Below are 14,057 nucleotides of genomic sequence, written 5' to 3'. Positions count from 1 at the left end.
TGTGTTCGTTACGGGGGCAGTATGGTGGGTGGTGCGGTTTTGTTGGATGCTGGAGATATGGGTGTTAGATGGGGCCCCCCCGGGGGGGAAGTGGTATTGGGGAATAAGTTGGAGGAAGCGTTCACTGGATATAGACTGGTGGTGCGATGGGGTATGCTTTGAGAAACTTGCGGGGTGGAGGGCTTGTGTTGGGTGTGTTCGCCCTCGCGGACTGTGTGCACTGCGCTGTGTCGAGTGTCGATGTATTATTGTAGATCACATTGAAAAGTGCCCTATCCAACGCGGCATTCATCACCGACTAGGCCAGTACAGCCATCGAAGCCCTTCATTGAAACATCTACATATATATACACATCACGGTGTAGACACAGTTCTGAAGATATAAGACAGTGTATTTAAACGATACATCTATATATAACGTCCCCCTACTTGTACTCTACCCTCCACTTGAACCTCTCCGCATTGCCATCCTTCGCGATCGCCGAGACATTAAACATAATCGGCGGCATGGGCACATGCCCCGCCACAGCCATATACAGGTCCCTCCTCGCCACACTCTGCAGGCGTCCCTCCACCACACCACTGCGCACGCCAAATCAGTACAGGTTCCGAAGAAGCACACCACAATAATCAACACTTACCTGGACACATCCTTTCCATCTTCCAGCGTCCACAGCAGCTGCTCATCACTCTGATCCCGCGGCTTCAGCACAACGTTCCCGTCGTCGGCGACGTTTATGAGCACATTGTGGGAGAGCGCGAGTGGGGTGCCGTTGGCGGAGTTTGTGAGGATGGCAACGCCGGGTCTGAGGTGGTTCTCCATTTAGCGTGCATGTGGGGTGGGGAGGGTGTTTGGTGGGAGTGCTATTCAAGTATGGTACTGGGTGAGAGGCAGGCGGTGGATTTGGGGGGGGGGGGGGGGGGGTGGGGGGGTTTATATCCTCTCGGAACGTAACCCACCAGCTAGCTACATACCAGATTAGCGATACCGCCCGTGCTCGGACCACCCACCACCACCACCACCTTGCTCCCTCAGCCAGTGGTGCATATGCATACGGGCACGCACACGCTCTGAGATTGGCGGTGTCGGTGTCGGTGTTGGTGTCGGTGTCGCACTTGGGCACAGCTGGGAATGTCGGATGGGAGGAATCGTTGTTTTTATCGTGGGAGCAAACAGCTGTGACCCTACCACACTTACATAACCCTGTACACAACCAAGCAGACACAGAAAGGCGAGCCGAGCATGGCGACGTTGGTTGTCTCCCGAGAACCGTAAGCAGACAGGGCGCGTCTTGGCTGGTCGTTATATTCTTGATAGCAAGCTCGCCATAGATGGATAGGAGTAGTTGGCAGAAGGATGCTGTTCATGTCTGTCGCCCTTCTATACCGGTGCGGTAAATCATAAAGGGATATATCTACACCATGTATGTATGTATGTATGTATGTATGTATGTACCTATCCCACGGTATGTACCAATGGCAGCGAAATAGATGTCATGGTACTAAGAGAGGTTGTGGGTGGAGATGTGAGGCAGTTTCTCCGGTTTACATGGACGCTGATATATCCGTGTTGGTTTAACCGTCCTTTTGTCTCCTTTACTACGTACACCTGTGTTTTCTGGCAGAAGGTGAATCTCGTGCTCCCTGTCTGTCTGTCTGTCTGTCTGTCTGTCTGTCTGTCTGTAGGGAAAAATATGTGTTCTCCATCAAGAGGCTCGGTTTCTTCGCCTGCGCAATTGCACTAGACATAGCGGTGTCTCCATCTACGCCAGCCTTACAGACATCGCGATATAAACCCTTCTTCTTCCGGCGTGAGCGTCAGCAGCGAGATGTAATGGCGAATCAAATGCGGCCAGAACATAGCGGCTCGGCAACACGCGGTCGCGGAATAGATACCGGGCCTTGTGCGCATTTTATATATCAGCTGTTTTGGCACTAGCGGTGGTCCTGTTCGGTGGGCTCATATTGTTTGAATTCTGCTGAACACAAGTGACCCATATATCTACCTTCGCGGCGGGTTCTGATGCCCGGGTGGTGCGGCTGTTGTTTCGAGACTGTCCGCAGGATAGCGTGTGCGGGAGTGCGGGAGTGCGGGAGTGCGGGAGTGCGGGAGTGTACATGTAGCACGGATGACCCAGTACTACGGCGCTGGAAGTGAGACGCTGCACGATTGCACTTGCACGGGCACCCCGCGATCAATCTGGACTACATCGAGTCACGTCACCTAAACCTAGACCAAGACCCACGCCCACGCCTACGGCTCTGCACAGCCATGATACTTCCGCATCGGAGCCACGCCATATATGATCGTCTGCATCTGTGCGGAATATGTCTGGAGGGAGGTCAACGTCTTTGAACCCACGGGCCGAATATGTCTGCTACCAACACTCCTAATGGTCGCTGTCACGTTGGAGCGGTTATACGTGTGGTCATCCAGCTGAACTCCTGCGTGGTAAAGGAGTCGGATATCTCGATATAAGTATATGCAGGTTTCGATATTGCGGATTTAGAGAGAATCTCACACCCGTCCGTCTGGAACACTACATGGAAGGTCAAACTTACGGTACTGTGGTAGTGTCAAGATATCCACCGAAAGAAGGGTTCTAGCTTTGCTACCTATCCGGATGAGCATCAATAATACACACGGTACAATTCACAACAAAGAGCGATAGACATTTATGGCCACAACCTGTCACTCGCACTACACCGACCTCAAGACTCCCGCTTCATCGGGTTTGATTGATTGATTGATTACTTCATTAATTGTATGCTTCATCGGGTTGGCGGGTGCCCGCTGATTTCACTCCAGAGCTGCCGGAAAAGCGACGGCATAGGTCTCGTAGTAGCATGGGGAGTGAAGGCGTGTCCACATCGATCGAGAGAGCGGTGAAAGTGGTAGGTTGTAGCCTGTGGGTCTGTTTGCTCATATCAACGCCGCAGCAGACTCCAAGCTACGGATTATAGACGTGAGAAGACTTGAGGTAGTCTTGGATCTTTACCTATCTCTCACATGATGGCGCACCGTCTTTCCGACGTTTACTGGCCTTCCAGTTTTGGATATCTGTGCCGGGTGGGTATGAGTGTGAATTTCGAGAACTAGTACTGTGGGGGCGTACATATCTCTCACTGTGTAGAGCTGTGGAGGGGAGGGTGTGGGTGTTGTAGGGATGTTTATGAGAATTTGTGGGGACTTGTGTTGTTACGGATGGTATGGGGTGATGGTCTGGTATAGGGTATGAGTTATTTCGGCTGGTATGGCAGTATGGGCTAATAGCTCCCGGCTCAGTGGTCTGCATGTCTATTCACTTAAACTTAAGAGCACTACCGGTGGAGTCATATGGAGTGGTGTACGCTGACGGGTGGTTATAACCTTTTGGACGGGGCATGTTGTGGGGAGCTCATCGGATTTTTTCTGTGAGGAAGGGTAAAGGTTTTACGGAAGTGGTACTATTTACCTGCCACTTCACTACAAATGCCATCCACGCCCAAGTCAAAGTAGGTCAGACATCCTACACTACCACCACCATCATGGTGACGGTGACGGCGACGGTCTGGTGTGGCCGACGAGTCGGCTCAGGTCGAGCCCTGGCCATAGCTCGAGCCAATTTGTCTCCTAGAAGGCTGGGCTCGTGCGCGTGGGAAAAATCTCAAGCTCTCAAGCTAACCTGAGCTAAATGATGAATTTATCTGTGAAAAAATAAGTCCTATTTCTGCTTGATTATATGTGCTGTTGCAAATATTAAAATTAGGAATAATAAGAAAATCTGGTCGGGGCCATCCCCACTGTGCCCAAGACCGGAAGAAAATTTAAAATAAACGAGAGGAAGGTCTGCCCAAAAGCTGCCCCACTGATCGCGAAGATCTAATAATAGAAACATACAAATAGCTCAAGCTATTGCACGTGGAGTCATCGATAGAGCTTGAGTTGAGCCAACTTGACTTCTTCCTCGGAATCCATACTCGCGACAGGCATGAAGTACCCGAATATGCAGCTGCAAGCGTTTGGTGTATTTTTGACTTCTACTCCAATGGAAATTGCAGATTAGGACGTACATTTTCGGGTATGTACTTGTTACCTGCCGCGAGTATAGATAAGCATCCACCATCATATGTTTCCAAGCAGAATGCTAGCGGATATAAAAGCCAAGTCCGAAGCTTGGAGCTTCTGGAAAAGCTTCGAGCTCGTGGGAAATTGGTCTTATTATCTTACGCAATCTCTAACGCCTAAATTAGACCACCATGTGGCTGGTCCGTAGCGAGAGAGAACCGCCGGGGGTGGGTCGGAGAAGTGGAGGTTGGTTTTGCTGGTTGGGGCTGTGTGCGCCAGATGGTAGTGCTAGTGTGGTTGAAGAGTCGAGCTGTCTCAATTCCTAGGGCCACGAGTCGAAGAGATGGTATATGCGGATCGTGGTGAGGAGGAATTAAGATAAGCGGAATTTTGGCAAACATGGCGATAGAATACATCGTTGAACCACCACCTGGCCAGCTGGTTGAAAATCACATGATCATTTAATTGTAAACTTGACATGCAGGGTCGGGGCCTCACGTGACGCGAATCTGATATCTACCAATCATAAACTGCAGGGCGGATATACGTACTCTGGTCTCTAGATACGGGTGAACAGGGTCTACTATACTTGCTCTTCTTACGCTTCACGCGATATTTGACTAGTTATTGTCATTCCCACCGCAACATCAGCTCTCTCATGACTTCTTCGCCGTCAGCGATCACCACGTCCTCGTTGGGCAGCGCCTGGACCACACCTACGTCAACTTCGGAAGGCGATCCTGGAGAGGTAAACCTGTCGGTCGGCAATCTCTCACTTGATGAACCAATATGCTTCCGAATATGTGGGATACCTTCTGGCTGGAACAGGGGGGACCTCGAGGAAGCATTACGGAGTATCTATCCAAAACTCGATCCCCAGAGTTCGCAGCTTTCCGCATTATTTCCAGCCTGCCACGAATCCTTACGGACGGCATTACTAACCGTCTACCGCCGCCTGGAGGGATATATACTCCCTGGTCTCGACAAAGAAATATATCACTCGTTCCGGGCAATCGACATGGGGAAAGGCGCCTCACTCAGATTCGATAAGCACTTCCATGATCTAACACCAATAAACGTCCCCGAAGGACCGATCTGTGCGGAGTGAGTACAATCATAGACTCCCAAGGTGCACAATGAATGTTTTCCGAATGCTGACCGCCCTATGCTACTCAGCTTGATCGCGATAACTGGTCTCAGCGGCCACGCTTTTGGTTCGTGGAGGAGTAGGGTCCGTATAATCGGACGCCCGCTTGATCGCCCAATGTGGCTACGTGACTTTCTACCTGAAAGATTCCCCCAAACACGCATCATGACATATGGTTATGACAGCAGTCTTTCCAAGCCCACTGGCTATAATTTGCTTGATTATGCGCGAGGTTTCGAGCAGAGTATAATGAATGCTAGGCGAGATTGTCCGGTATGACCTCTCTTGGGATGCGATGCAAGCGGTAATGGTGTTTTTCTGATGTGTCAAAGTTTCTAACACTTGTCATATATCGTCTAGCAAAGACCGATCATCTTTATTGCACATAGCCTAGGGGGTCTTTTGGTAAACCAGGTAGGAGAAGCGTCATGTCCCTGCATACCTGACATTGACCAGGTTCTTCATAGTTACTACTTACATGGGCCCAGCGTCAGGAATCCGAGCCCATCCTCAATTGTGTTCGTGGAGTTTTTTTTTTCGGTACTCCCCATGGCGGTATGAGAACCAAAGAGCTCAGCGAGATGGCAAATAGAAGAATATGGGATAAGAAGACACAGACCCTACTATCACAGCTGGAAGAAGGCTGCGAATTTTTGGAGAGCCAGAAAGACAGTTTATGTAGTATGTGGAACCTATTCAATGGAGATCTCTTCACGTTTTACGAAACTGAGAAGACAAAACTTATAAAGGAGGTTTGTACTAGGAGTTCTCATCCCTGCAATGTATCCTTCCATTCTTCCCAGGCTAAAGTCAAACTCGATAGGCGGCACCAGGAGTGTGGGATAGATCAGGCGATCTATTCCAAATGGTGCAGAGATCATCAGCTCAGCTTTTCCTGCCCAACGAGAAACGATTTCCTGTCCCGTCAAATCACACAGACATGGTAAAATTTAAATCACCCGATGACAAAGCTTTTCAAGATGTTGTAACCTGTATGATATCTTCTGAAGGTGGGGCTAATCAGCGCTTAGTAGCCGAAATAGGGATAAGGAAACAATGCTAACGCCAAGACAGCGCTATACCACCGAGCGAAAGTCATCGAGAGGCTTGAGCAGAAAGTGTTACCAGGGCAAATTAGCCTTTATCTTGATCCAATGATGGACCCCCTTATACGGGATGATGAGCCCTCTGACTTTGAGGAGAGTTCTGCGGATTTCTTTTTTTTTTGCTTCACAACCTAGATTACCAGAACTGGGTCTCGGAAACTAGTGAGGTAAACACTTTAGTCTACAGATCCTTCCCATGTTTACCACACGCTGTGCCCCATCTTATCCGAATTCTACAAAGCACAGCAAGGACTGGCTTGCTGCTACATTTCTCCCTCAGTGGGTTAAAACAAGGGACGCTCGAACAGATCTGGGGAGGTTGTAAGCCTATGGTCTCACTGGTTGTGTGGACATTCTTCTACCAGGCCATTAAAACATCTCCGCCGGGACAGGAGCGATTCCTTTTACAGGTGTTTCTGCATATTCTCTTGGAGTCTTTACGTGATGACGAGTTGATCAAGATTCAAAAGGAGCCCATGAGTGCGTTTGATACGTTCATCAAATGTTCAATGTCTGATTCTCTTTGGACTGCTCTTGAGGAGGTACTTATAAAGGCCGCAGATCTTTATCCCCGCCCAGGGCCAAACCAGAAGAATGTAAAACCAAGTCTAAAGATAATAATTGACCTTAGGCAGGACGAAAGTGGGTGGGAAGACATAATCGACAAACTTCGTGCAGTGATCAAACGCCTGCGATGGAAATTCTCTGTCATCAGATTGCTTATTACCAAACTACCAGATAGAGTTGGCATTCAGCTTCTACCACCTTCGGAAGTTTGTGTTACCTATGATCAGGAAAGACAAGGTATGTGTAACCAGTATATCCTTGATTCTGGTATATTTCTGTCGGCCCTAAATTATAAAGGGCTAACACTTTTCTAGCGTGCCTGGAGACACTCCATTTCAAAAACCTCAGATACGATAAAATCGCAGTACACCACAGTCATACGCTTGCATGGCTGTGGGATTCTCCTGAATACAAATCCTGGATTTCCTCAAGGCCCCCCGATTCGGGACTTCTTTTTATTGAAGGCAAGCCCGGTAGTGGGAAAAGTACGTTGGTGCGATACTTTGCGGATCATTTCACTCCCCCGAGTGAATCCATCGTTCTGAAGTTCTTCTACAACACGCGGGATGGTGAATCCGAACGGGACCATCGAAACATGTTGAGAACATTGCTATACCAATTACTGGGGGCAGACGAGTCGTTCTTCATTCACTTTCAGTCCGTCTATCGTCGGGGGTGGGGGAAGTAGGATCGAATGGAATTCTGAAGACATGAAAAGTATCTTACGCGCCTGCAAAATGCATTTGCGACCTCATACGATATATTTAATTATCGACGCTATGGACGAGTCTGCCTGCACGGGTCGTGCCGAGATTATCCAATTTTTACATGATTTATCGGCTCCGGCGTTCGATAACGGTGGATGCGTGGTAAATATCTTCCTCGCCAGTCGACCCATCAACGAATTACAATTCAGCAACTGGCCTGGAAGACGAGTGATCTCGCTGCAAGAGATGAATCGGGGGGATATCGAAAGATACACACATACCCTTTTGCAAAATGAAGATTTCAACTCTGTCAATCCTGAGGTGAAAGAGGAGATAGAGAAGTACATTTTAACGTTTTCCGACAGGGTTTTTATATGGGTTTACCTTGTGTTAAAAGAGCTAGCAGAGGAGGCCATGAATGGCTCGCGGAGGAGCACATTAATCTCATTTTTGAAGTCCCTTCCCAAAAGCCTTGAGAGCCTCTATGAGTGTATGCTTCAACGACTAGCTTGTAACAAGGGACAGGCTAGGATGGATGGCAATCGGATTCTTCAGTTTTGTTTGTTCTCTGGGCGCGCAATGGCGCTCGTCGATCTAAAGCACGCTCTTGGGATTCCGGGTCTAGCAGAAGACAAGGAACCAAATTACAAGTTATGGACATCTGAGATACCAGGAGATATTCGCAAGATGTTGACACATTGCGTTGGAGACTTTGTGGACGTTAAAGCAAGTACGTACAACCCCATTCTCTACCGCAGCTAGAGTCATATTTAGATCCTTGGAGAAGTTTGTTCCATGGTGAATGTTCCTTGTTAGAAAATGGGAAGCTGTTTATGTCCGCCATCCGGCTTTTAATGAATGGCTCCTGTATCTCTGACTGATCACTCAACATCGGACTGAGTTCATCAAAGACTAGAGAAGGACTGTAGCCTCGTTTCAGAATCCTCACGCTTATTAACTCGTTTAGGTACGAAGGTCTTTCCGGCTGTTCAAGTGATGCACCAGACAGTCCGCGAATTCTTCCTCCACCCTAGTAACCTCGTGCAAAAGTCTCACCTAAACGTCACTGAGCATAATGCTTCAGAAATGATACAATTAACTTGCATCCGCTTCCTCGAAATTGTGTATAAAGAAGTGAGCGGATTTACAATCCCGAGGCCGAGTGGTATATCAGCCGCCCAGATGTGCAGGCATATCGAATACCTAGAGAAAAGGCCATTCATCAAGTTTTCGTTGGAGTACCTGGAAGCGAATTTGGATGCTTTGGCACCAGATATAACAAGCAGACTATCCATTCTCCTTGAGAAAACCGAGATTTCACTTCGCTCTCGATCTCTCATAACTATGCTTTTGAATCAACTATTATTACTCAACAATATTAAGTCTGGTGTTGATGTCAAAAATCACACAGATAGATTAATCCTTTATGCTGCAGAAAAGGGGTACCCTACTGCAATCCGCAATCTACTGGCTATTTCCGCCACAACTAATGTCCAAAATAATAGACAGGAGACCCTCCTACACGTGGCCGTAAGAGGGGGACACGATGAAGCTACCAATCTTGTCATCGACTCCGGAGCTTACTTAGAAGCTCAAGATATTGAGGGCAGGACTGCCTTACACCATGCCGTTCTAGGGGAACACGAGGCCATTATTCAAACTCTCCTTACAAACAATGCAAAAACTGATGCTCGTGATAAAACGGGCCAAAACGCAGTCCATCTAGCAGTCATAAATAGGCTTCAGGATAGTCTTCGGGTTCTTCTCATCAACAAGGCGGACATAGAAGAGCTGAATCGTGAAGGTTTTAATGCACTCCATTTAGCAGTTATGGATGGGCAGAAGAGTATCGTTCAACTACTCCTTGGCAACAACGTGAACCTAAAGGCTTTGGATGCGTCGGGTCGAAACGCACTCCATTTAGCGGTTCGATGTCAGGACGAGGCCATTGTTCGCCTTCTCCTTACTCACAACGCCCACCCAGATGCGCAGGGTTCCGATGGTCAGACCGCACTCCATTTAGCGGTTCTTGATAACCACGCGGCCATTGCTCAATTCCTCCTTACTCACAATGCCAACCCGCAGGCGAAGAATTCCATGCGTCAGACCACACTTCATTTAGCCGTGATTTATGAGCGCGAGGCCATTGTTCAACTTCTCCTTACTCACGATGCCGACCCACAGGAGCGGAATCTCGACGACGTCAGTGCAACGGAGCTAGCTTCTATGATTGAGATTGACAGCCCCGTTTTTGAACCTCTTCCTGCCAAGGTTGATGATGACGCGATGCTCTTGTGACAAACATGACAACCCTCAAGCTAGTTCAAGCCAGGTTTTTGTATATTTTATATCAGTACTTCTTGTTATGGAAGGCTACTGTGGGTGGGTACTAGGATTATATCGTAGTTCTCTGGGAACCTTAAAAGCAACTACTTCTGTAGAAGATTTGGATTTGGAGGAGTGACCAAACTCAGGGGCGAGGAGATCAAGTCTCTAGTATAGTGAACAGTTTTATAGCGTGCAGAATATTTCATGTTTTATTGTATTGTCTCCGGCATAATGCCCGTCTTTCTTTTTTATACTCTATACGTCCTTCTCTATGCCGATTTAATGTAAATATTTATAGGTCAGTATATCCTTCGTCTCATCCAACTTAGCTAACATGGGTTTACTTAAGGTACCAAATAAGAGATCCGCTAGTGTTATAACGTCCGTAATTATGTATATATTTTGCCACGCGTGAAGCGGGGTTCATATTCAGGCCTCATCTAAGCCCCCGACCCAAGTCATACTACCAATCAACTTGCAGCACATGATTCTTGCTATATTATTACATTGAGTTGAACATAGGCTGTTGGACAGGTATAAAGGGCGGTCAACCACATGCACACATTTAACACGCATACTTGATAAAAGTCATGCCTGCGTTGGGCAGTGGACTGGTGTATGTACTGTTAAGAGGGCCTCCCCCGTACGCATGGTACGTACCATCCACAAATAATAGTATTATCCGCGCGCTGCTCCGCTGGAATCCGCAATTTATGTTTTCCGGCGGTATTGTCATGAGCCGATCCGCACAGGTATGCTGTTAGTTATTAATCTCTAGGCATGCGGGGCAAAGTGTGTATATCTGGCGTGTGGGTAGGGTTTTCTGACGGCGGTGGTTTTGTTGGATGCAGGTTTGTACTGCTTGGGGGTTGGGTGTAAAGGGGTTTTGTACCTGGGAAGTGGGGATGGGGGTTCTTGGCAATGTATATATGTGTGTATTCTTTGTGGAACATGTGGTAACATGGTGTTTGATGCGATTTTGGGGTCGATTATGGTTATACGTAATAGGACGTTAGTTTTATTCGGGTATACGTCCTTGCTGCCCCCCAAACTCCTCCCATCGGTCATGTCCGGGTACCTTAATTACGTTAATGAAGAATCAGTAGTTTTACTTAATTCGGTTTTTAGGGTTGGTAGTATGTTTATTTACCCTTCAACATTAGTAAAATACTCCATCTTTGAAAATTGATTCTTTCTAGTCCGATAGCTACCTATCACGTTTAAGCTAGATTTGGAGTTTTCGGTGGCAATTTCGTCTGGTTACACTCCCAATGCTTTCCCCCTCCACTGTCCTCTTATCATGATCATAGTAGGACGATCCATGTGTCAATTTATCACCCAAAGCAACTATCCGGCCGCCTCAAAACGACGGGTGCGAACATGAGCTATGGCTAGTAAGTTCGAGTCTTGGCATAAAGCGAGTGATAGGCTATGAACCGACTTCCTTTCCTAACACCAATGGCGTGACTACTGGCGCGTTCATACCCTCCGCACATAACTCACCCATCATTAAAGACCAAGAAACTGATTTTCTCCCCTATTATGCATGCTCGCTGCGTCAACTCTTACCCACTGTGCGGGCGGATAAGGGGGGCATGCGGTATTCGAACTCTGGTCTGTACCATAACCCACTTGCTGTCGGCGTGTGGATATAGAGAGCTCATTTCCAAATGAGCATGATCTTAACCACGCAATGATTCCACCGTCCGAACAAGGTGCGGAACACTTGGTCATGAACTATCACTCGCACCCCGAGTGATAGCATGTGAGAACGAATATTTCGGGTAGCAGCCTGTGGGGCATAGGATGCGCTGCCTCGCAGTCGGGTATATGTTGCATCTAGACTGTGAAAGGTCTGCTGGTGAAACCAGCGGCAAAGTGGACGTTGAGTCGCAGCATGAGGATTGGGTCCTGGGCGATATAGCAACTGAGATTGACAGGACGGATATATGGTTAGAACTGTGTGCGTCAGCCTGTATCCCGAGAACAGAATCCAGAGGTGAGTGAGGAAGAGGCTCGACTTACCCGCTTCGCCCTGCTCTAGCGGTACGAGCGTAATGCTGGGGTCCGGCTATGACGGGTACATGTAGCTATAGAAGTCACGCTGTTTCCTTGTACATGTTTGGATGCCAGAGATGATTCTGCTGTAGCGTAACAAAGGTGCGATCGAGCGGGCTCATACTCGAGTCTGCAAGATCACTAGCCGCGCAACCACTCGACGGCTAGTAATCTGGCCTTATTCATAGCCGAGTGATAGTCGACAACAGCAATGCAATTCTTCAATGGTCGACAGAGGGATATATGCGTACGTTGGATGCGGGGGCATTATCCCATGGACCGTAACGGGGTAGACATTCTTTCAAATTGTAACCACGATATAGCTATGGAGTAATTATTTCTTATTCTATTACAATATATAGTGGATTTTGACAACAAAAGTGATTTTTTTTTAGAATATTTTATAGAGTACTTGTAGGATATATCATAACCAATGTGAGCATTTTTAAAAAATGCTAATTTTTTCAATTTGGTTCATGGAATATAGAAGTCGAGACAAGGCAACCTGACCAAAAATTAAATACTATGACTAACTTTACTTTCAGATTACGGGAATTTCACGGCGCGACTTGTATGAGGGAATCGCCTACTCAGTAAACCTACTCAAGTTTACTGACTAGGTAAAACACTAAGTATTCTCAACAGTAGAGAATACAGCCTTATGGTAAGAAAACAAGTACTTGTTTGAACCCAAATCATTTGGTTAAACTGCAAACAGTGTTTCGAAGGAGGAGATATGTCGAAATCTCTAGTTAAAATAAGTTATTAACAATAATAAATAAAAAATACAAATATTGATATAAGACTTCGCCATCGCAGCATTAGAGTACTTTCATTCTCATTCAAATTCCTACAAACGTTGGTGGTGCTGCTAAGTGTTTTTGAAAACTTATTGTATCCAATGTAAATTTTCGAAGTTTGTATGTGTAACAGGGGTCTCTTCTAAGAGAAATAGAATAAAATAGAATTGAGACGGCTGTGCAAGATAGACAATCTGGTTGCAGATTATTCAAAGATTCTATCACTAGAACTCAATAATCTTTGAGGGCTCTACTACCGATAAGAACTTGATTTTCTTTTCTGATGAAGACTTGAGAGAACCGGAATATAGGGCAGGAATGAGCCTGAGTACTTATACTCCAAAGGCTTCTATTCTCTGCTCCTAAATCCTAATTAAGTTCCGGTGATACCTTCTATCGGTAGGGAAAACAATACCACCGCTACCCCGCTTTTCTCTAAGTACTAGCGGGCGTTTCCGGTACCAAAGGCAACCACCCTTAGCCAAAGCCCTTGTAACACTTGCAGCCATGGTTCCCACAAAACCGGAGCCTGCATGAATGAGCTGCCGCTCAGGTATGAGCTTAATCATTGCTGCAGAGCTTCTGCTTATTGTAGACTTCCCTGGCATAGTCCCTGCCACTACCGGTGGGCCTGCAATGCTCAGAGAATACAGGGGGTCACCGGGCAATCAGAGCTTCACTCTGGCCGGTCTTCTGATTATTGGCGAGACATAGACTCATCAGCCATTGCTCCCATGAATAGATCCTCTTTCTAGCTCTCAGAATGTAGTCACTATAACAGCTGGTAGCTAACCAAACTGCCGGTACTTGAATGTCACTATGCAACTGGCTTCTAATAATAACTCTCAGCATGTAACCTGGCCCTGTATGTACTCATATACCAGACAATTGAAATGGCTTTTCATGGATTGATTAGTTAATACACTGGGTTACGAGGAGTTGGATTAGTCAGAAAGATTCTATTGAGTTCTATCGGGTTCTGTTGGTCGTAAGGGTATGAGTCACTTTAGATTTGTCATCGCTGAGATTTCCTTGCGTATATTAGGAGGTTTCACCCTCGCTTCTGTTCTCTTTCTCTTCTTTCTTTTGATACGCAACGTCTTCTGTACCTATGCTGTCTATTACTGTATAATATCACTTCCTCTTCTTTACTCAAGAAGACCACCGTGCTGCTGCTTCACTTGTTCCCTTGACCCTTACCAATACTAAACTTCCTCAGGACCCCTATCGCAGGCTCCCACACCGACCTCTACTAACTCTTTCATACCCTGCGGAATACTCGCTACTCACCCCCTT

At 47.0% G+C, this 14,057-nt stretch overlaps 4 protein-coding genes across 4 annotated transcripts; 2 read left to right on the top strand and 2 right to left on the bottom strand.

The window, feature by feature from the left end:
- Positions 1-425: 425 nt before the first annotated feature.
- H6S33_007611 (uncharacterized protein) lies at positions 426-823 on the bottom strand (the record flags this gene model as incomplete). Its single annotated transcript, XM_044839182.1, has 2 exons — positions 426-582; positions 642-823. The coding sequence occupies 2 exons, from the start codon at positions 821-823 to the stop codon at positions 426-428; spliced, it is 339 nt and encodes a 112-aa protein (XP_044688484.1).
- A 1,580-nt stretch (positions 824-2,403) lies between these two features.
- Positions 2,404-3,296, bottom strand: H6S33_007610 (uncharacterized protein; the record flags this gene model as incomplete). The annotated part of the gene is made up of 5 exons (XM_044839171.1): positions 2,404-2,445; positions 2,525-2,616; positions 2,675-2,724; positions 3,000-3,061; positions 3,117-3,296. The coding sequence occupies 5 exons, from the start codon at positions 3,294-3,296 to the stop codon at positions 2,404-2,406; spliced, it is 426 nt and encodes a 141-aa protein (XP_044688483.1).
- A 3,334-nt stretch (positions 3,297-6,630) lies between these two features.
- On the top strand, positions 6,631-7,556 carry H6S33_007609 (uncharacterized protein; the record flags this gene model as incomplete). Its single annotated transcript, XM_044839160.1, has 2 exons — positions 6,631-7,105; positions 7,183-7,556. The coding sequence occupies 2 exons, from the start codon at positions 6,631-6,633 to the stop codon at positions 7,554-7,556; spliced, it is 849 nt and encodes a 282-aa protein (XP_044688482.1).
- Positions 7,557-8,154: 598 nt separating this feature from the next.
- H6S33_007608 (uncharacterized protein) lies at positions 8,155-9,873 on the top strand (the record flags this gene model as incomplete). The annotated part of the gene is made up of 2 exons (XM_044839149.1): positions 8,155-8,305; positions 8,543-9,873. The coding sequence occupies 2 exons, from the start codon at positions 8,155-8,157 to the stop codon at positions 9,871-9,873; spliced, it is 1,482 nt and encodes a 493-aa protein (XP_044688481.1).
- Between the last annotated feature and the right edge of the window lie 4,184 nt (positions 9,874-14,057).

The sequence above is a fragment of the Morchella sextelata genome (genome assembly GCF_020137385.1).
Source record: "Morchella sextelata strain SCLS chromosome Unknown scls_24, whole genome shotgun sequence".
In the NCBI taxonomy this organism is placed as follows: domain Eukaryota; kingdom Fungi; phylum Ascomycota; class Pezizomycetes; order Pezizales; family Morchellaceae; genus Morchella; species Morchella sextelata.
The sequence above is the reverse complement of the archived record's forward strand: the minus strand, read 5'-3'. Positions and strand labels throughout refer to the sequence as shown.